The sequence below is a fragment of the Cajanus cajan genome, chromosome 5 (genome assembly GCF_000230855.2).
Source record: "Cajanus cajan strain Asha chromosome 5, NIPB_CcT2T_4, whole genome shotgun sequence".
NCBI lineage: Eukaryota > Viridiplantae > Streptophyta > Magnoliopsida > Fabales > Fabaceae > Cajanus > Cajanus cajan.
This window is the reverse complement of record NC_138521.1, coordinates 68,420,988-68,442,575: the sequence shown is the minus strand read 5'-3', so window position 1 is coordinate 68,442,575 and position 21,588 is coordinate 68,420,988. Positions and strand designations below refer to the sequence as shown.

At 34.5% G+C, this 21,588-nt stretch overlaps 2 protein-coding genes and 1 pseudogene across 3 annotated transcripts; 1 reads left to right on the top strand and 2 right to left on the bottom strand.

Moving 5' to 3' along the window:
• The first annotated feature begins 32 nt into the window (after positions 1-32).
• Positions 33-9,549, top strand: LOC109808249 (polyubiquitin-like; annotated as a pseudogene). The gene is made up of 3 exons (XR_014434233.1): positions 33-191; positions 641-1,786; positions 8,202-9,549. The product of XR_014434233.1 is annotated as a polyubiquitin-like (transcript).
• On the bottom strand, positions 3,897-4,926 carry LOC109808248 (putative glutathione S-transferase). Its single transcript, XM_020371152.3, has 2 exons — positions 4,578-4,926; positions 3,897-4,460 (listed from the first exon to the last, which is right to left on the bottom strand). Exons 1-2 carry the CDS (start codon positions 4,893-4,895, stop codon positions 4,122-4,124), a joined length of 657 nt encoding a protein of 218 aa, XP_020226741.1. The 5' UTR covers positions 4,896-4,926; the 3' UTR covers positions 3,897-4,121.
• Positions 8,546-21,448, bottom strand: LOC109807063 (WRKY transcription factor 6). Its single transcript, XM_083075812.1, is given in 7 exon segments — positions 8,546-12,326; positions 13,373-13,486; positions 15,260-15,535; positions 15,802-15,907; positions 20,798-20,856; positions 20,967-21,044; positions 21,325-21,448. Coding segments are annotated over 7 exon segments (1,230 nt in total). The 5' UTR covers positions 21,436-21,448; the 3' UTR covers positions 8,546-11,840.
• Between the last annotated feature and the right edge of the window lie 140 nt (positions 21,449-21,588).

Below are 21,588 nucleotides of genomic sequence, written 5' to 3'. Positions count from 1 at the left end.
TGACAACCACCATACACGTGGCTAAATCTTTATTCGCTAATCCTTCGATATTTTTGTCATTCACTCACCACAACCCACCTATAAATATAACCCCTCTCCCCTCTCTTTCTTTCACGCATTACCCACTTCCAATCTCCTAACCCTATTCTCGCAATTCCCAATTCCAAATCACTAATTCTCCGTTTCTCAAGGTCTGTTTCTCGTCTTTATCGCTCTTTCATTTGATTCTGTCGCTTTCCTGATTCAGATTATGATCGTACTTGCGTTCCGTTCTTATCCATTTCTGTTACTTGTGTTAATATGTTGTGACTTTTAACCGGTGTTGTCTTCGTTGAATCCAAGTTCGTTGAGATTTCTTTTCTTTCATATCGTCTGGTCTGATTTGATTGTTATATGTGATGTGTTTCCCGATTTATGGTTAGGCTTTGTGGTTTAATTTTTTCATTTCCGACGAATTAGGGTGTGCGCCTACGCCTCTGATTTTAATGCTTTAGTTTGTGATGGAACAGATGCAGATGTTTGGGATAATTTACTTTTATTTATATTTTCCTCAAGTCTGAGGGATTAGGGTTTGTGGCTTTATTGTTGTGCCTACATACGTATATATCTGTTTTTGATGTTTTAGTTTGTGATTGAACAGATGCAGATCTTTGTGAAAACTTTGACCGGTAAGACCATCACCCTCGAGGTGGAAAGCTCAGACACCATAGACAATGTGAAAGCCAAGATCCAGGATAAGGAGGGTATCCCTCCGGATCAACAGAGGCTGATTTTTGCTGGCAAGCAGCTCGAGGACGGGAGAACCCTCGCCGATTACAACATTCAGAAGGAGTCCACCCTCCATTTGGTGCTACGTTTAAGAGGTGGCATGCAAATTTTCGTCAAAACTTTGACGGGAAAGACTATCACCTTGGAGGTTGAAAGTTCAGATACGATTGATAATGTGAAAGCCAAGATTCAGGACAAGGAGGGTATCCCACCAGACCAGCAGAGGCTTATCTTTGCTGGGAAACAGCTGGAAGATGGAAGAACCCTTGCGGATTACAACATCCAGAAGGAGTCCACCCTCCACTTGGTTTTGCGGCTTCGTGGTGGCATGCAGATTTTTGTGAAGACTTTGACGGGAAAGACCATAACTTTGGAGGTTGAAAGTTCAGATACCATTGATAACGTGAAAGCCAAGATTCAGGACAAGGAGGGTATTCCACCAGACCAGCAGAGGCTTATCTTTGCTGGTAAACAACTCGAAGATGGAAGAACCCTTGCGGATTACAACATCCAGAAAGAGTCCACTCTGCATTTGGTTTTGAGGCTTCGTGGTGGCATGCAAATATTTGTGAAGACTCTGACGGGAAAGACCATTACTTTGGAGGTTGAAAGTTCTGACACTATAGATAATGTGAAGGCTAAGATTCAGGATAAGGAAGGTATTCCACCGGATCAGCAGAGGCTTATCTTTGCTGGGAAGCAGCTGGAAGATGGGCGTACCCTTGCTGACTACAATATCCAGAAGGAATCCACTCTACATTTGGTGTTGCGGCTTCGTGGTGGTATGCAAATATTTGTGAAAACTTTAACAGGGAAGACCATTACCTTGGAGGTGGAAAGCTCTGATACTATTGACAGTGTGAAGGCAAAGATTCAGGACAAGGAAGGCATTCCCCCGGACCAGCAGAGGCTTATTTTTGCTGGGAAGCAATTGGAAGATGGTCGTACCTTGGCTGATTACAATATTCAGAAAGAGTCCACCTTACATCTTGTTCTTCGTCTTCGTGGTGGCTGTTAAGTTTGCCCCCTTTTCGCCGTTTGTCTGTGGTGTCTTATGTAATGTCCCTTGAACAACTGTAGTTTGCAGCTCTAGTTTTGGGGCTGCTCTTATGTTTTAATTGTGTTTCTACTGATATCAAAAAATATTATATTTTGAATAGCCTTTGTATTTTAAATTACTACTAATAGTTTTATAATTTCAATACACTTTGTATTTTTAATTACTAATACTAGTTTCTATTGGAAGTATTAATACATCAGTCTTTCATCAGTTAATTTTTGCTTAACTCATTCTTTGTTGTCCATTAAACAAAAGCAACTTATATAATTGGTTATTAAAACACAAATATCACGACACATACCAGTAACAACAAACTGATATCCCAACACCATCACATCAGCTAATAAAACACACAAGCCAGTAACACATCAACTAACATTAACTTGTCCGACTTGCATGATTATTTTTAGCTTTATGTTTTGAAATTACGAAACACTTAAGGATTTCTCAACATAATACAGAGAATCATTGTTTTATCTCGTCAATAATTTTGTAGTGTAAGTTTTCAATTACATGATACTATATGGTTGTTGCAATAGGAGCTTGATGTTTCGTCGTCAATAATAGAAATGCAAGGAACAACTAATATGTTGTCAAGTTTCCAATTCGTGTTTTGACAAAGACTTGTTGGATAAATAGGAAATCCATCGGGATCAAATGGCCTACAATTTTTTTGGGGTCCTCATTCACCGTAAATAATGTAATTGATTACATTACTTATACTTTATCAGGCAAATCAATAGAAACCACTCGAAAAGATGTTATAATTCGGAAGAGTCAAGATATTTTGAGTATGAAGTTGAGAATGTCTCTCTGGGAACTAGGTATTGTTTCTTGGTCTTGCTGGATAAATGGCTCTCATGGTAATTGGTGAGTTGTGAATGACCATATCATGGTAGTAATTTCGGGAGTAATGCAGTTTTTATGCTATTTTATACGATATAGAAATCAGGAGGCAGGGAATCAGATTTGGTACTTGAGTCTGCGTGTGGGTTCCAAATGAAGCTGCGAGGAGCATACAGTGGTATGGTAAATTTTAATGGGACAAACCAAAGCCTCTCTTACATCGGCTCCCAGTCTTCATTGCTAGGTTTCATGAATTATAATACAATACCTAAGACATTAAGGTCCAAGTAGAACATTGACCATCATTAAGTTGCTCTCTTAATTTATACAATAATAAATGACTAATTGAAGAAATTTTTTTGGTAACGAGTGTTTTTTATATATCAAGTAAAATAGTTTTTATTTGTCTTACTATATTATTAGTTGGAGTATTCTCCTATTTTGGTAATAATCCTGTCTCAAAACCTTATTATACTCTTATTTTGGGAATAATCCTGTCTCAAAACCTTATTTCTCATATGATTATTTTTTTTTATCAAATTCAATATTTGAATTTGAGATTTTGAAATTTTTTACTAATAACGTTATTATCAAGTAACGAATATAAGAAATCAAATATAATATACATTTAACTTTTTAGTCTTTAATTTCTTCTATTTTTTTATATTCTTACTTTTTATATGATAAGAAATTTGTGGTAATTGATTGTTAACTAAAATTATTTATCAATGTCTTTGAAAATCATGTTGAATTATCACTTATATGTATGATTATGTACTTGTACATGAAGTTCAACAATTTTATTTAAACTTTCCGTCAAGGGATGGGTAATTCAACAAAGTATACAATTTATTGTCTAAATATTATTTATTTTTATTAAATATTACTCCTTACATCTTACGAAAACTGCAACTTTAGTATATGAAAAATATCTCAAATAAATTATGTTTTCACTTATTAATTTATATTAATTTTTATTTTTATCTTTCCATAAATTATTTAATCATTACAATTAAAAGAAATATTTTTTTCTCATAGATAAGATATACGCAGTATTCCAAAGTATTCCAAATTTGATAATTAAATACTAATTTATAGTTGCAAATTTATTGATCAAATATTATTAAAAATGTATTTTATTAAGAGATAAATTATTTTAATAAAATTATATAAAAAATATTTATTATTATCTTAAACTGTAGTTATTTAGAGACTAAAGAAGTACATGATCATAATATTTATTTGAGTAAGTTTTTTGAGAAACATTTTAAAAGAGAAAAATAAGAAGGAGACAAAAGTTATGATTAACTTGAACATAAATTCATTTTTCTTATAATCCAAGCTGACGAACTGAATTGAGATTATTGTATGATCATTTATCATTTATTTGGCTTAAAACAAAGTTCTCAACCTTAAAATTGTATTATTTTTAGTTGCCTTTTGTATCTTAGTCCACTCCGAGTCTTTTCCTGTGACTGAGAACAAAGTCATAGACATCCTTTTCATCAGAAATGAATTGGGACACACTTTCTCTCTCAAAACATCTGTTGGCCCAAACAACGAGTTTTGGATAATCCAGCTTGAATTTGCCCACTTTCTCATAAGTAGAGAACCATTTATAGAAAGGGATCAAAGCAATATCAACAAACCCAAATGTTTCACCTCCAAAATATGGCTTGTCCCCAAGAGCCTCCTCCAATTGCTTCAAATTCTCTATTAATTCCTTCTTTTCTGCCTCATGTTCATCCACCTTCCCAGTCCATATCTTCTTTGCCACTTCATGAACCTGCATGTGTTACTTGCTATTAATATAAATATGATAGAAAAAGAGACATTATATGACAGAAAAAGAGAAACAAGAAGTGTCAAAAAGTGTATCATCATTCAAAATTAAACATATTACCTTGTTATCAACAAAATCAGCCCAGAACCTGGCTTGAGATCTGTGGTAAGGATCAATGGGCAAAAGTGGTGCCTTATCCTTCCAAAACTCATCAATATATTCAAGAATAATGAGAGATTCAGAGATGGGTTTGCCATTATGGAGAAGGACAGGGACTTTCTTGTGAACGGGGTTGGATTGCAGAAGCAGTGGACTCTTGGTGTTCACCAGATCCTCTTCCTTCATCTCATACTTCACCCCTTTCTCTGCAAGTGCTATCTTAACTCTTATGCAGAACATGCTCAGACCGAAATCCAACAACACAACCTCATCTCCCATTCTCAAACACTCAAAATTCTATTCTACACGATCTCATATATCTCACTTATAACTTATCTCTTTCAATTTATAGGCAATAACATTCAATTCAGTCTGATTTTCTTTTCCATAAATTTTAATTTTTAAATATAATCTTTATTAACATTTAATGCTATATAACATGTATTAAATTATTTTATACTATTATTTTTATTTATAAGACTCAGTTTAAAATAATTGTTTATTTTTTTATATATAATTTAATTCACGGTATTTGATGTATTAATTATTTTTAGGATAAAATATTCTCGATTAAAATATGTTATCTTAATTTGTTAGAATACATAACTTTTTTAAAAAATATGTTAGGAGACTAATATAAATTATGAGAGAAAAATAGTATATGTTTAAATTTAAACATATATTTAAACACATTAAATGAATGAGAATAAATAGAGACTACTTAAAAAAACTTAAAATCTTTGAAAATGAAATAATAAAAAATAGGAAAATAAACTTAACTTTTTAATAATTACGATAATTGGAAAACATATTTTATCAGTTTAAAGTCAAATGTATTTCAAAAAACAAGAAACATTCATAAGTATTTAATATTAAAATTTATATTATTCCTTCAAATAACTATTTTGTGAGATTTGTTAATTAAATGCTAATATTTACATTAAATATGATTAATTTAATGAAATCATGACTGATCATAACATTAATGTTATAAATTAAAAAAAAATAACTCCGATGCTTTTAAAATTAAAAATATTTAATATAAAATACTAAATAATACCACCAACTAACTTTTTAGTAGAAAAAAATAAAATAAAACTTTTTTTTCCTTGCACCAATGTTCTAAGACTTCACCGCATATAAATTAATCTATAAGTAAAATGTGATTAAAATTATTTTTGCTAAAGATTAAACTCGATTATTATCCAAATAATTCGATTTTGAATTTAAAATATTAGCTATTTGTTCTCTAATTATTTTTTTCAATAAAAAGCTAATTTTATGTTGAAGTTAGAATGATAATAATACACAAAATTTTAAATCTAAATTATATTATTATTATTATTATTATTATTATAATTCTTACTTATCAAACTAAAAATAACCGGCAAGATTTTTTGATTAAATGCAAATTTTATGTTGATCTTAATTAATTAGTCAATACATTACTTTAACGTTGATAAAAATTAAATGAAACCTCAATAATTTAGATTTGTTTCAAATATTTTTTTATATAAAATTAAAAAATAATTAAAAGTTAAATAAATAAATTTAAAATATTATTTATTTATTTTCATGGTAACGTTTAATTTATTTACAACTACATTAGTTTATTTAATAAATTATTTTTATCAAATGAAAACTATTTTTTCATAGTATTTAATGTAATAACTTTATGAAAAAATATATATTATATTACCCTAAGGTAATACTTTTTTTTGTGTGTCATACTTAGAACTGAAAAGTGAGTCACAATATGATAGGTCAATAATTAGAGGTGTTTGTATATATAATAAAAAGGAGAAAAAAAAGTGGTTGAGAATGAAATGTAAATTTTTTTATTATTTAAATTATTATTAATTGACATAATTTTATGGTATTAAAATAGGTTAAATGTTATTTGACATATATTTTTCTTGTAAATTTATTATATTAAGTGATCTATTTGGTTTGAGAAATATTATGTAAGTATATTTAATTATTGGGTTAAGCTCAAAAGATAAATTCCTAATAATGTCGAAGAGTTCTATAAATTCAAGAAATTTAAATTTTTTTTGTATTTGAATTATTTTGATTTTAATATATATTATTTTAAAAATATATTTATATGTTAATATTTTTAAATTAAATTTTATAAAAAAAATATTAGCTAATTTTTAAATATTTAATAATTTTAAAAATTAATATTATATAATATTTAATAATTTTAAAAATATTTTTAAATATTTAACAATTAAAAATATGAAGAGATAAGATAAAATATATAAGTAAAATAAGAAGGAAAAAAAGAGAAATTTTGAATTCTTACTTTTTAGAAAATTTAAAATTTTACTATTTCAAGAAATTTTATAAATACTTGAATTTCAAATTTTTTATAAATCAAGAGATCAATTGGTAAAGGTTATTCTCTAATTTGATAATGTCAAAACTTTTCTTGCTTCCATTAAAAAAGATGTGTTCCTAAAAAAGTTGAAGTTGGTATAATTTTAAATAATTATATTATTAGTGTAATTTTTAAAAAAATACATATGTATACACCTAATTTTACCTGATTAATTATTATTAATATTATTATTTCATGCAATTTTTGAAAAATATAAAGAAGTGAAAAAAATAAAGAGACGAGAAGATGAGAAATAAAAAAAAAGTAATATTGGAAATATATTCTAGTAATTAACTTTTATTTTGGTAATGTGTAAATTTAAATAAGCAAAATATTAAAACATATAATTTCATGTATTATTATAAAAATAGATAAATTTATCATATTATATTATGGTTGTATAACAATATAATAAATCTATATATTATTAATGCTTTTTATTTAAATAACAAATAAATTATCATAGATTTATACAATTGACGAAATAAAAAATATATCACCGAAAAAAATCTTTAATTCACTTATTTTATAAATTTTATTTTTTATTTTAAGAGAGAAACATTTATAAATCATTAACATGAGCCTAATAATAAAAAATTCCAATTGGTAAGAAAAAAAGAAAGGCAAGCACTTATTTATTATTGGTATAGAATGTGGTAGAGCATTCTAGAAACGTAAATGCAAAATGCTTATCTTGTCGTGTCAGTGACATCTACCTCACACGTGCCAAATCTTTTCGTCATTCAGTCACCACAACCAACCTATAAATACCACCCCTCTTCCCTTTCTTTCATTCATCCCAATCTCATAACCCTAATCTTCATTTTCGAATTTGTCAAGGTACGTCTCTCTTCTTTTTCTCTCTCTTTCTAAACCTTAATTTAGCTTAGGTCTTTGATAGTGATCATATGAACGCCCCGAACTTTTCATTTCTCGTGTTTTTGAGTCATTTTAACGTTCCGATCTTTTCATTTCTGATAGTTGCGTTGACACGTTGTTGATTGATTTTATTGTCGTTGGATCCAAAGTTATTCAGTCATCTCTTGCGATTATGTAATTTGATAATTATATTAGAAATCTCCTCCGATTTCTATTTAGGGTTAGGGTTTATGAATTTTCGTTTATGAGGGTTAGGGTTTTGCTGTTTGATTCTGGTACCGAATATGTCTCTGGTTCTGATGGACTAGTTTGTGATTGAACAGATGCAGATCTTTGTGAAAACTTTGACCGGTAAGACCATCACCCTTGAGGTGGAAAGCTCAGACACCATCGACAATGTGAAAGCCAAGATCCAGGACAAAGAGGGTATCCCTCCGGATCAACAGAGGCTGATTTTTGCTGGCAAGCAGCTCGAGGACGGAAGAACCCTCGCCGATTACAACATTCAGAAGGAGTCCACCCTCCATTTGGTGCTACGTTTAAGAGGTGGCATGCAAATTTTCGTCAAAACTTTGACGGGAAAAACTATCACCTTGGAGGTGGAGAGTTCAGATACCATTGATAATGTAAAAGCCAAGATTCAGGACAAGGAGGGTATCCCACCAGACCAGCAGAGACTTATCTTTGCTGGAAAACAGCTTGAAGATGGAAGAACCCTTGCGGATTATAACATCCAGAAGGAGTCCACCCTGCACTTGGTGTTGCGGCTTCGTGGTGGCATGCAGATTTTTGTGAAGACCTTGACTGGAAAGACCATAACTTTGGAGGTTGAAAGTTCAGATACTATTGATAATGTGAAAACCAAGATTCAAGACAAGGAGGGTATCCCGCCAGACCAGCAGAGGCTTATCTTTGCCGGGAAACAGCTTGAGGATGGGCGTACCCTTGCGGATTACAACATCCAGAAGGAGTCCACTCTGCATTTGGTGTTGCGACTTCGTGGTGGCATGCAGATTTTTGTGAAGACTTTGACAGGGAAGACCATAACTTTGGAGGTTGAAAGTTCTGATACTATTGACAATGTGAAGGCTAAGATTCAGGATAAGGAGGGCATTCCACCAGACCAGCAGAGGCTTATCTTTGCTGGGAAGCAGCTGGAAGATGGGCGTACCCTTGCTGATTACAATATCCAGAAGGAATCCACTCTACATTTGGTGTTGCGCCTTCGTGGTGGTATGCAAATATTTGTGAAAACTCTGACAGGGAAGACCATTACCTTGGAGGTGGAAAGCTCTGATACTATTGACAATGTTAAAGCAAAGATTCAGGACAAGGAGGGCATTCCACCAGATCAGCAGAGGCTTATTTTTGCTGGGAAGCAATTGGAAGATGGTCGTACCTTGGCGGACTATAATATTCAGAAGGAATCCACTTTACATCTTGTGCTTCGCCTTCGTGGTGGATGTTAAGTTGCCCCTTTAAGTGTTTTTCGTCTGTTGTGTCAAGTGTAATGTACGTGAACAAGTATTTGTGGTTTGCAGCTCTTGTTTAAGTGCTGCTCTTTTAATTACAATCTAAGATAATGTATTTAAGTAAGTGTACGTACAACCCGTGGTATGCAATTGCACTGTCTTTAACTAAAGAATGAAACTATATAATTTTTAATTACTATTTTAAATTTCCATGTAGAGAATATTAACTGATGCATCGATCTTTTATTTGTTAGTTTTGGTTAGTCTATATTTTCTTTTGTGAACTATTTCAGATTTTATTCGTAAAATTTATATAACTAATGCGACTTTCATCATGGTTAATCTACACAAAATATCTCGACAGATATCAGCTAATAAAACAGGACACACGTCTGGCCAGCATGATTTTTTTAAGCTCGAGTTGGTACTTGAAAATTACTAGACACATTATGATGCTATATGATTTTGTAATAAATGAGTTTGATGTTTCACTGATAATAATTAGGTGTCCCAGTTTTCTATTTATGTATTCACTCAGACTTAATCTAAAGTCTCTTGGAAAAACAGGAAATCCATCGTGATCAATGGCCTACAGTTTCTTTTTTCATTTTGTCTTTTAGATTCACCGATTACCTGTTTAATCAGGTACAACGTCAAACAACCCTGGGTGCTTATTTTTTCCTGGAAAATCAACACAAATCAGTCAATCAATTCATACCTATGATGTGGTTAGGCTACCATGTCCAACTGATAAATTGACCGAAACAAGACGTTGCGTACTTCAACCAATACAGATTAAAAGAATTAATTATTTAGCAGCTATGACTCACGTTGGTTTTGTTCTCTGAATCAGTTCTGTTGGATAGTCACCTGTTACAAGCTTCTTCTAATGAAGAATTGATATTAACCCCTAAATAGATGGTAGACACAGAGAAATGTTATCATTCGGGAACAGAGGCAAGATATTTTCAGTTTTAACATTCTGCAGCAATTATCATCTTCAGAAAAAAAAGAAAAAAATTATAAGCAAAGCATCTCAACATCATGTTATGAAACAATAGTGGGACGAGAGTTATCGATGCACTCTTCAAATTTTTATTTTTTATTTATTTATTTATTTTTGCATAGAAGCTGAAAGTATTTTTTTATTTGTTTTTTATTTAGAAAATGAAATCATTGAAAAGTTTTGGTGATGATTCATGCCATCGATCATGGCTCCTAGTGTGAAAATTTTATGGTGGTTGTTGTGAACTAGTTAATGATTTTACTAGATTAAGTATTTGTTTTAATCTAGTGTCTCTAAGTGGGGGTTTAATTCTTGGTGCATTTAGGAACTGTTATTCTTTCGTGTGCTAAGATTTCGAAGTGTGCCAATTGTTATTTAGTTGATTCTTTAGAAACCTTCCCCTTGGTTCTCGAAGCTCTTTTTAAAATGAGACTTCTACTACCCAACCAAATTCAGGGAAATACAAGGTTTTTCAGCCTACCAAGTGTGTCTCGCACTTCCCTCAAAATTGCTTCTCCTTTGGTGAATAATGGTGGCTTTGATCATGAGTTTCTATTCGAAGTGAATGTTAGCATCATCCTTAACTTGGATTAGGATCACATCTTGACTGAATTGAATATTCTGCAATGCTTGTTTGTATGGCAAAACCTATTATTTTGCCATAACTTGAGTTTCACAAATCGAAATCAATTAAAACCCTAAAGCACAGGGCTTTCAACTGTATTTTTTTTATTTTTTTATTTTATAAAAATTCTCTTTTTCATTTCAATACTAGCTCTTCATGCAAAGTTAGGGTCATTTTATGCAAATTTGTATGCATTCATGGTCGTCAAAGCTTGTATGTTTTTGAACAAATTGTCATAAATCTAGCACTCAAGAATATTAGTTTGGATAGTATCAGGCTATCTGTGACTGTGATTAATACCATCTTCCTCTCAAAGTCAATTTATTTTCTGCATAATTCTGATTTCTTAGAGTCATATGTCTGTTTTGCCCACAAGTTGAACTACATATGATGGATTGAATCACTATTTTTAGGCTGTGTTGCCCATAAGTTTCTACTGCTCATTTATTTCATTTGTCACCAGTTTCTCCGAAGAAGACAGTTTCTGCATACTTCTCAATGATTGTAGATTGAGTCGGTATGAATAAAAGTTTATAAGAACTTTGAGAATCTTTCTATTGAAAATAGATAACTTTTTCCTGTAGAGAAACTTTTAAAAGCACTTCTAACTTATCCTAAGATACTCTTCCTGTCATGTGCATTATGCATATTATGACCTGTAAGCCTACCACATTACCACACCTCTTCCAGACAGCGAAGAGAGTATTCCATAATATTAATTCAAGAACCAATTAATTCATATATTATTATGAAAAATGAACTTAATTTTCTCATTAAACTTGTTACGTATAAAAACATATTTGTGTCCTCTGCTAGTGCCTTGCTCAATTTAGAATTTTTTTGACAATTATTATCTACTCTAAGAAGGATCATAATAACTCCTGCTGCTACTAAGTTGGCTGCAGTGGTTATGGATGTTGTGAGAGTCTGGAATGAGTGAGGAAATGGCTGAATCTAATACTGCTTTCAGAGAAGGATCCGTGGTTATGGCAGCACAAACAACATCCACCAAGTCAAGGTTCTTCTTTGAGGGTAGTCCCTTAGATTGTTGAGGATAGCCATGCAAAGAAAGAGGAAAAGGTTGGAAATGATTTGAAGAAATAGCACTAGCACTTGAGGGGTGTGTTAAGTCCAGTGTTATAGTGGGGCATGATGATGCAGATGGATAGTAGGTAGAAGTAGATAATGAATTTGAAAAGGTGGTGGTGGTTGAGCCAGAAAGGAACATGCTGAGTGCTGCTGATGTTGTGCATGCCATGGACCTGGCTGGTGGTGGGAGTGAATGATTATGATTCCCCTCATAGGTTGTGATCATAATATTCTCATCCTCAGCACACCTTTGAACCTGTTACAAAGTAAATAACATATATATCTCTTAAATTCAGCACACTTTCAAATTTCTAGCCAATAGCCATGTATCAAGAATCTACTATACAATGAAATAGGAAGAAGGTTCGAATGTCAAATTGATCAACGACCACTTATGGATCCCTATGCATGAAGAGTAGAACGTAAGGGTATGATGAATGGTGATCTGTTATTAAATTTTCGTTATGTTCTAACACTAGGTTTCCAACTTACAGAGAGATATCTCAGGATACAACCTTTATAAAAAAAAATTCTTAAAATAAGATGAATTATAACTTTTAAAAGTTGGAAAAACAAATAAAATTTTATGATAATGTGTCTCACAAGAAAATGCTAAGAGACGATCTTTATAAAAACATTTAAAAAACAAGTTCTTAAAATAAGAAGATGAATTATTAAAATTTTGATAATGTACCTCACAAGAAAATGCTAAGAGACTCATAATATATAAGAGTCATCTTACTCTTTTAATCCATGTTTAAGATATATCATGAAATATTCGTGTGTCTAAAGCGTATAAAGATGTATGCTTTGTAAGTTTTTTTTTTTTATGATTATAAAATTATTGATTATTTTAAAATTTTTATGTTTGAATTTTCTTTTTCTCTTAAAATATTTTAAATTAATGCCTATCAAATCTCTCTTTTTACATTAAATTTTGTTTCATGTTACCTAAATCTCAACTGTTCTATCTCTTCTAAATTAAATAAAAAATTATTGATTATTCTAAAAGTTTCGTTTTAGAATTTTTTTTCCTAAAATATATTTAAATTTCTTTCTATCAACTTAGTTCCTTCTGGTTAAAGGAAATATGTTAAACGAAACTTCTTTATTAAATATATTTCAAATCCACTATGCAAAATAAATCTTAGATGAAGAATGAGGAAATTGATTAAACTTGGGATTCGAGGCAAACACAAGTTAGATATTCATAAATCTAATAGAGAGTACAGTTAAATGATGCCAATAAATGAATAGAAATATAAACATGTTGACCTAAGAAATAAAAAAATCTCCACCGACCTGTTTGCGAACTGGACATGCTGTTCCCATGTTACAACGATAGTAGGCCCTGGGACAAGGATTGCCCTTTGCTATCTTTTGTCCATATTTTCTCCATTGACACTCATCACCCATCTGAGAATAATACATAATCATATCGTTTTCTTTAGTGTCATATTTCTTTTTTATTATAAGAATTATAATAATAATAACATAGTTTGAATTTAAGTTTTATTTATTTATTTTATATACATTAAAGACAAATCTATATTTATAAAATATGATTTTTGTTGATTAAATATTATTTTAATATAAATGAGAATCAAACTTAAGAGTATTATGTCAATCTCAATATTCTAGGATAGAATTTACAACCATTAGGTGAAGATGCTTGATTAATCAGATATGCTAATTAACTTAAGACTTCTACTGTTTATTTCAATTCTCACCTACTATTTTTTTAACTGAAGTAGATGTTTATATACTCGTACATTGCAAGAGCGCCTGTGTAAAAAATAATTTTTAGTTCTATTAATAAGTAATATGGATTTGGGATAGTGAGAATTCAAATATTAATTTTATTATTACACACTTCCATGCCTTTAAAAATAAATGATATTAAAGTAATAGATAAAACGATGCTGTTGTATTTAGCTTTATATTTGCAATTAATGTCATTGGATTTTCACTTCCAAAAATGCGGCAGAAGGAAAATTGTAAATGATTGTTGGGCTTTTGATCTCATCAATTTGAGTCACTAATGAAAAATTAAGTTTCCAACGTTCGTTAATTGAGTAACTTAAATACTATAATAGAGAAAAAGTAATGGACAATACGTTTAAGAAGAAAAAGAATGATTAGCCAAGTAAGACATGTTAATTTGGACTCTTGAAGAGGAAATGAAGGATTAACAAAACTGGAAACTAGTGATAAAATATGCTTACATGTTATAAGTAATGAGTAATGTTGATTGATCAACAAAATGTCAACATTACATACATCAATTTTTTTAATTACTATTATTATTATTATTAAACTAAAGTATCCCTTAGAGTTAAAGTTTCATACCGTGAAATATTAAAATTTATTTAAGGGATTAACCTCTCTTAATAAATGTTTTTGTATAAATTGGTTAAAGATCAAACTTTTGATCACATGTTTAAGAATCAAAATTATTTATTAAAATTATCTATCAAATATGTCATATCTTATTATTATTCATTAATTCTTTAAATTATATTTATCGATTTTTATTTGCTCTCTAGAGGAAAAAGGGGTGTAACTACCTTTGATGTTCACATTGGATGGGGTATAGCAAGAACTTCATAATAATAATAATAATAATAATAAAGAGTTAATTTGAACCACTAAAATCAATGGATTGGTGAGGACTGAAATAGTATATATATATATATATGATTCTTGATTCGATTCATGTTTTGTCATTATAATTCTCATGAGTTAAAAAAAATGTCAATTCTAATAGATAAAATTATATGTCAATTCTTATAGGCAATTTTTTAGCTCTACTTATTTAAATGAATGAAAAAGTAAAAGAATAAATTACATTAAAAAAAATCAATTTTTTACAATATTACTTGTTTGATAAAATAGATTTTAACGCTTTGTACTTTTATATTATATAAAATTTTAAAATATATAAAGTAAAAAAAATACGTCCTTTCTCCCCTTTCGTGGGGAAGTTTATTAATTAATTTATTTTTTTAAATGGATCCATTCAATTTGCCCTTCCCCTCTCCCTTCTTCCAAAAACCAAAGGGGATTAAATTTACCATATATAGTTTCATTAAAATATGAATGAATACACCCTTACTTTCTAACAAATCACTTTAGAGTCAAACCAAGTAAATAAATGCATAAAATGATAGATTAATTAAATATCCATACCAAAGATGATTCTGCTCGTGCCTTCACGGACACTCTTGCTTTCCTGCAAGAAGCCTCAAATGCTTGATCTTCTATGATTTTTGCTTCTTGTGATGTTCCTTGCAGGTTATTGATTTCACCTTCAACATAGTAAGAAAATATACATATGTCAGGTTTCTTCCTAGCTATGTTCTTCTCAATATATACTTATTCTTCTGAATTATTGTTACCAGTATTTAAGAACTGCAAGAAGGGTAACACTACTGGTTTCTCCATGTCATCTTGCCTGCTTTCCTTCTAGACACACATGAAGACATTTTTTATTCATTTACTTGATTTTTTCTAACAAAACGTAAGAAAAACATATAAATTATTATTTTTATCTCGGTAAAAATATGTATAATAAGAGTTTGCACTAAAAGTTAACATTAGTTGTATTAAAAATTTTGAGCAATTAAATACTGCTATAATTTTCATAGCAAGTGCAATAGAACAAAAATGAATTATCTATTAGTCAAATTAATAAGCATACAAAAAAACAAAAAGTTGTAAGTCAAGCTTGCCTTTGCGTCCTCATTATTTCCTGGTGAAGATAGTTTCTTCTGCTGCATCACCAACAAAAACTGATTCTGAAGAGCAGCGTAGTGTTCAGTGATCTCATTTAGCATATGTTAAGGTATGAAGATTGCATAATAGAAGACTTAGGAAGAAAGCAATAACAAATTGAGGAGTGTACTCCATGCAAGGGAGTCTTGCAAGTTTGGAGATGCCAAAACCTAGTGTAGACTCAAAGCAATCCCAATGGGGTTGAACAAGTTAGGGACATTGGCTTGGCTATATATACCATTGTAGGCAAACCTCATTTTGTGTGCAGAAATTCCAAGTGAGAAATAAGAAAGGAGTTGAGTTGAGAGAGTGAGTGTTTCATACAAGTGTGTGTGAGTTGTACTCCTCGGTTTATCCTCCTCTTTTGAGTGATTTCTCCTGGCTTGGTATCGCCCCCAGACATAGGATTTTTATCCGAACTGGGTTAACAAATTCGTGTCTTTTATCGCTTTCACATTCGTTATTGTGTTGTTGTTGGCCATCTTGACTTGATCCATTTCATAACAACTGGTATCAGAGCCAGGTTATAGTATCAAGATGGAGGGCAAAATTCCAGTCGAACGATTCAATGGTTCCGACTTTGGATTCTGGCGCATGCAGATGGAGGCCTACCTGTATGGGAAGGACCTGCACGCACCACTTGCAGAGAAGCCCGAGAGGATGAGTGATGAAGAATGGAAGGTGCTCGATCGGAAGGCGATGAGCGCTATAATTCTATCGCTCTCTCGGAATGTCGCCTACCATGTGAAGGGAGCGAAAAGCACGAAGGAAGTCCTGCAGACACTTGCCGATATGTACGAGAAACCCTCAGCAATGAACAAGGTTATGCTGATGAAGAAGCTGTTCAAGTTGCAGATGGAGGAGAGGAAGTCGGTGGCCGATCATCTCAACGACTTCAACCAACTCACGACGCAGCTGGCGTCTGTGAACATTGAGTTTGATGATGAGGTAAAGGCCTTAATCCTGCTCTCATCGTTGCCCGACAGCTGGGATGTGGTTGTTACTTCGGTGAGCACTTCGTCTGGCAAGGAGAAGATGAAGTTCGACAACATCAGGGACATGATGTTGAACGAAGAGACCCGCAGAAATCAGGCGGGAGGGTCTTCTGGATCTGCACTACATACAGAGTCTAGAGGGAGACCCGACACACGGGGTAAATTCCGTGGAAGGTCAAAATCCAAGGGGAGAAACAAAGGCAAGAAGGAGATGGTGTGCTGGAACTGTGAGAAGCCCGGGCACATGAAAAGTGAATGCCGGGCGCCAAAGAAGGAGAAGGAGGGCCGGACAGCAAATGCCGCAATAGAGGAAACGGTGGATGCACTCTTGTTGAGTGTGAGCAGCTCGTCCGATGACTGGGTCATGGACTCAGGGGCCTCATTCCACTCATGCAGTAGAAGAGACATCATGGAGCCATACACTACAGGTGATTTTGGCATGGTATATCTTGCAGACAACAAACCCCTGAAGATTGTAGGGAAGGGTGATGTACGGATCAAGTATGCAAATGGGTCATGCTGGACCTTACGAGATGTAAGGCACATACCAGGACTGAAGAGGAATTTGATTTCAGTCGGACAACTGGATAGTGACGGCTTCCACATAATGTTCGGAGACGGTAAGTGGAAGGTCAGCAAAGGAGCTATGACATTGGCACGAGGGCTGAAGTCAGGAACGCTCTACATGGCAGGAGGATCCAACCCAAACATCCCCTTTGCAGGAGCAGTCTCGCAGGCTGATTTGTGGCACAATCGCTTGGGCCACATGAGCGAGAAAGGCATGAGCGTGCTGAAGTCAATCGGACGGTTGCCCGAATTAAAGTCGGTAGACGTAGGTCTATGTGAGCATTGTGTGCTTGGAAAGCAGAAGCGGGTGAGCTTTATGACCACGGGGAGAACTCCAAAGATGAAAAAACTGGAGCTCGTACACACTGACTTATGGGGGCCAGCACCGGTGATATCTCTTGGAGGATCGACATACTACATGACGTTCGTCGATGACTGCACAAGAAAGGTATGGGTGTACTTCCTGAAAAGAAAATCCGATGCCTTTGATACCTTCAGGAGATGGAGAGCACTTGTGGAGAATGAAACTGGTCTACAAGTGAAGTGTCTGAGATCAGACAACGGTGGTGAGTACAACAGTGAAGCCATCAAGGAATATTGTGCCGACCGTGGGATCCGGATGCAGAAGACAATCCCGGGCACACCTCAGCAGAATGGCGTTGCTGAGAGGATGAACAGAACACTGAACGAGCGTGCGAGATGCATGCGATTGAAGAGCGGACTGCCCAAGATGTTCTGGGCAGAAGCAGTCAGCACGGCTGCTTTCTTGATCAATCGTGGGCCTTCTGTCCCGCTGAACAACAGGATTCCAGAGGAAGTCTGGAGTGGTAAGGAAGTTGATCTCTCTTTCTTACGCACCTTTGGTTGTTTAGCCTATGTTTTGAACGATGATCGGACTAAGCTGGATGCTAAGTCGATTAAGTGTACATTCATTGGATATGGGACTGACGAATTTGGGTATAAGTTCTGGGATGATCTTAACCGGAAGATAATTCGTAGTCGTAATGTGGTGTTCGATGAAGGCATGATGTACAAGGACAAGAAGGAGAGCCTGAACGATGGCAAGATGGAAAAGGAAGTGGTTGGTCTCGACATATCAAACACCAGGATCCCGAGACCAGCAGACAATGATTCAGTGGGAGTTCAGATGGAGGAAACCGACCAAACAGAGGAGGAGTCAGAGCCCGAACCACCGCCGCCCTTTGAATTCCGGGCGACAAGGGAAACAGAAAGCAGGACACCCCTGGCACTGGGCCGAGTTACAAGGAAGAGAAGGGCCCCGGAGCGGTATTCACCCTCTCTCTACTATTTGCTTTTGACTGATTGTGGGGAACCCGAATGCTATGCAGAGGCGGTCAATGATGACCACAAGAGCAAGTGGGAGCTTGCGATGGACGACGAAATGTGCTCGTTGAAGAAGAATGACACATGGGAATTGTGTCAACTCCCACAAGGAAAGAAGGCTCTTCAGAACAGATGGGTCTATCGAGTCAAAGAAGAATCAGACGGAAAAAAGCGATACAAGGCCAGACTTGTAGTGAAGGGATTCCAGCAGAGATACGGTATTGATTTTACCGATGTTTTTACACCTGTTGTTAAGATAACCACTATTCGCCTAGTGTTAAGCATGGTAGCGGCGGAGAACTTGGAGTTACAGCAGATGGATGTGAAGACGGCCTTTCTGCACGGGGATCTCGAAGAGGAAATCTACATGGTACAGCCGGAGGGGTACAAGGGAGATGATCAGCAGGTCTGTCGCCTGAAGAAGAGCTTGTATGGATTGAAACAGGCTCCGCGACAGTGGTACCGGAAGTTCGATAACTTCATGCTGGAGATAGGGTACTCCAGGTGTAGTGCTGATCATTGCTGTTATGTGAAGAGGTTCGGTGACTCTTTCATTATTCTACTCCTGTATGTGGATGACATGTTGATAGCAGGATCAAATGTCATGGAGATCAACAGGCTCAAGGATCAGTTGTCAAGGAGATTTGACATGAAGGATCTAGGCGAAGCAAGGCAGATATTGGGCATGAAAATCACGAGGGACAGGAATACTGGTAAATTATGGCTTTCTCAATCTGAGTATATTGAGAAGGTGTTGTGCAGATTCAAGATGGAAGCTGCAAAGCCGGTTGGAGTGCCACTGGGAAGCCAGTTTAAATTGTCCAACAAAGATTCGCCCAAGGATGACTCTGAACGAGAAAGGATGAGGGGTACGCCGTATGCTTCGGCCATTGGGAGCTTGATGTACGCTATGGTCTGCACCCGGCCAGACATAGCACATGCAGTGGGAGTTGTCAGCCGATTCATGAGCAATCCCGGAGTAATGCACTGGGAGGCAGTAAAGTGGATCCTTAGGTACCTGAGGGGTACTAAGGACCGGGTATTGATGTTTGGCAGGGGTAACCTTACCCTGTCTGGGTTTGTCGATGCTGATTTTGCAGGAAGTGACCTCGATAAGAGGAGGAGCACTACTGGGTACGTGTTTACTTACGGCGGAACAGCCATATCCTGGATATCAAAGTTGCAAAAGATTGTTGCACTGTCAACGACGGAAGCTGAGTACGTGGCAGTGACGGAGGCAGCCAAGGAGCTCGTTTGGCTGCAGAATTTCCTGAATGAACTTGGGAGACCTCGGGAGTATGTGGCTCTATATAGTGATAGCCAGAGTGCGATCCATCTGGCAAAGAACCCCGCGTTTCACTCACGAACGAAGCACATCGAGGTCAAGTATCATTTCATCAGGCATCTTCTGGAGAAGAAGGCACTGCAGCTCGAGAAGATCCAGGGGGACAAGAACCCTGCAGACATGCTGACCAAGGCGGTGACTTTGGAGAAGTTGAAGCTGTGTGCAGCTTCGACCGGCCTTGACAACTAAGCAGACAGACCCGGTAGTACCAAGAAGGAAGAGGAGAAAAGCTGATCAATCTTCAAGTGGGAGATTGTTAAGGTATGAAGATTGCATAATAGAAGACTTAGGAAGAAAGCAATAACAAATTGAGGAGTGTACTCCATGCAAGGGAGTCTTGCAAGTTTGGAGATGCCAAAACCTAGTGTAGACTCAAAGCAATCCCAATGGGGTTGAACAAGTTAGGGACATTGGCTTGGCTATATATACCATTGTAGGCAAACCTCATTTTGTGTGCAGAAATTCCAAGTGAGAAATAAGAAAGGAGTTGAGTTGAGAGAGTGAGTGTTTCATACAAGTGTGTGTGAGTTGTACTCCTCGGTTTATCCTCCTCTTTTGAGTGATTTCTCCTGGCTTGGTATCGCCCCCAGACATAGGATTTTTATCCGAACTGGGTTAACAAATTCGTGTCTTTTATCGCTTTCACATTCGTTATTGTGTTGTTGTTGGCCATCTTGACTTGATCCATTTCATAACAGCATAGACCTCAAATTCTGATTCTCCTTCTTCACCTCCTCTATCTCGATTTGCAGCGAGCTCAACTAAAATCCAATAACAAAAAAAAAAAAAAAAAAACCAACACAAGGGCCATCAATCAAAATTCATGAAGATTAAAAATAGGTTTGAGTTTAAATTGTCAAATATTACCCACTTTATTCAATGGCTGCTGCTCATGATTTTGGGGAGGCTCCAAGTTATTCAGACTCAAACTCAGAAGAGTAGATCCTAGCTGCACAAACGTAATTGTAATGACTTAACTTAACTCTATAAAAACAATTTATAAAGAGTTGTTATAAATATACTATTTTAGTTATATCAGTGATTGATTTGAGATCTCTGACAAGAAGTGCTGATAAGCTTTCGAAACAAAAGGTTTTTGTAAATCTTGTGTATAAACAAAACAGAAAAAAAAAATGAAGTGAAAATATGGAGAGATCGACGAAAAGGTGCAGTGTTAGGCATGGCTATATAGGAAGCAGACATATAAAGATGGATGGAGACTAACTTACAGTAGTATTTTTAATGGACGGTTCCTCGGTTTGGTTCAGTGCATCTGTGGTATTAACATATGCCCTTTTCTGAACTTGCAGCATTTTTTTCAATGCAACTTTGCCTTCCATTTATGTATATGCCAATCACAGTTACTGAGATATGGTGATATCAGATATGCTGTTTGTTATGGTTTCACTTCCAGCTAGACTTGAGATCACTTGCAATCAAACTTGTGAAGCAAAACCATAAATATATTATATATAGTGGACAACCTGCCTAAA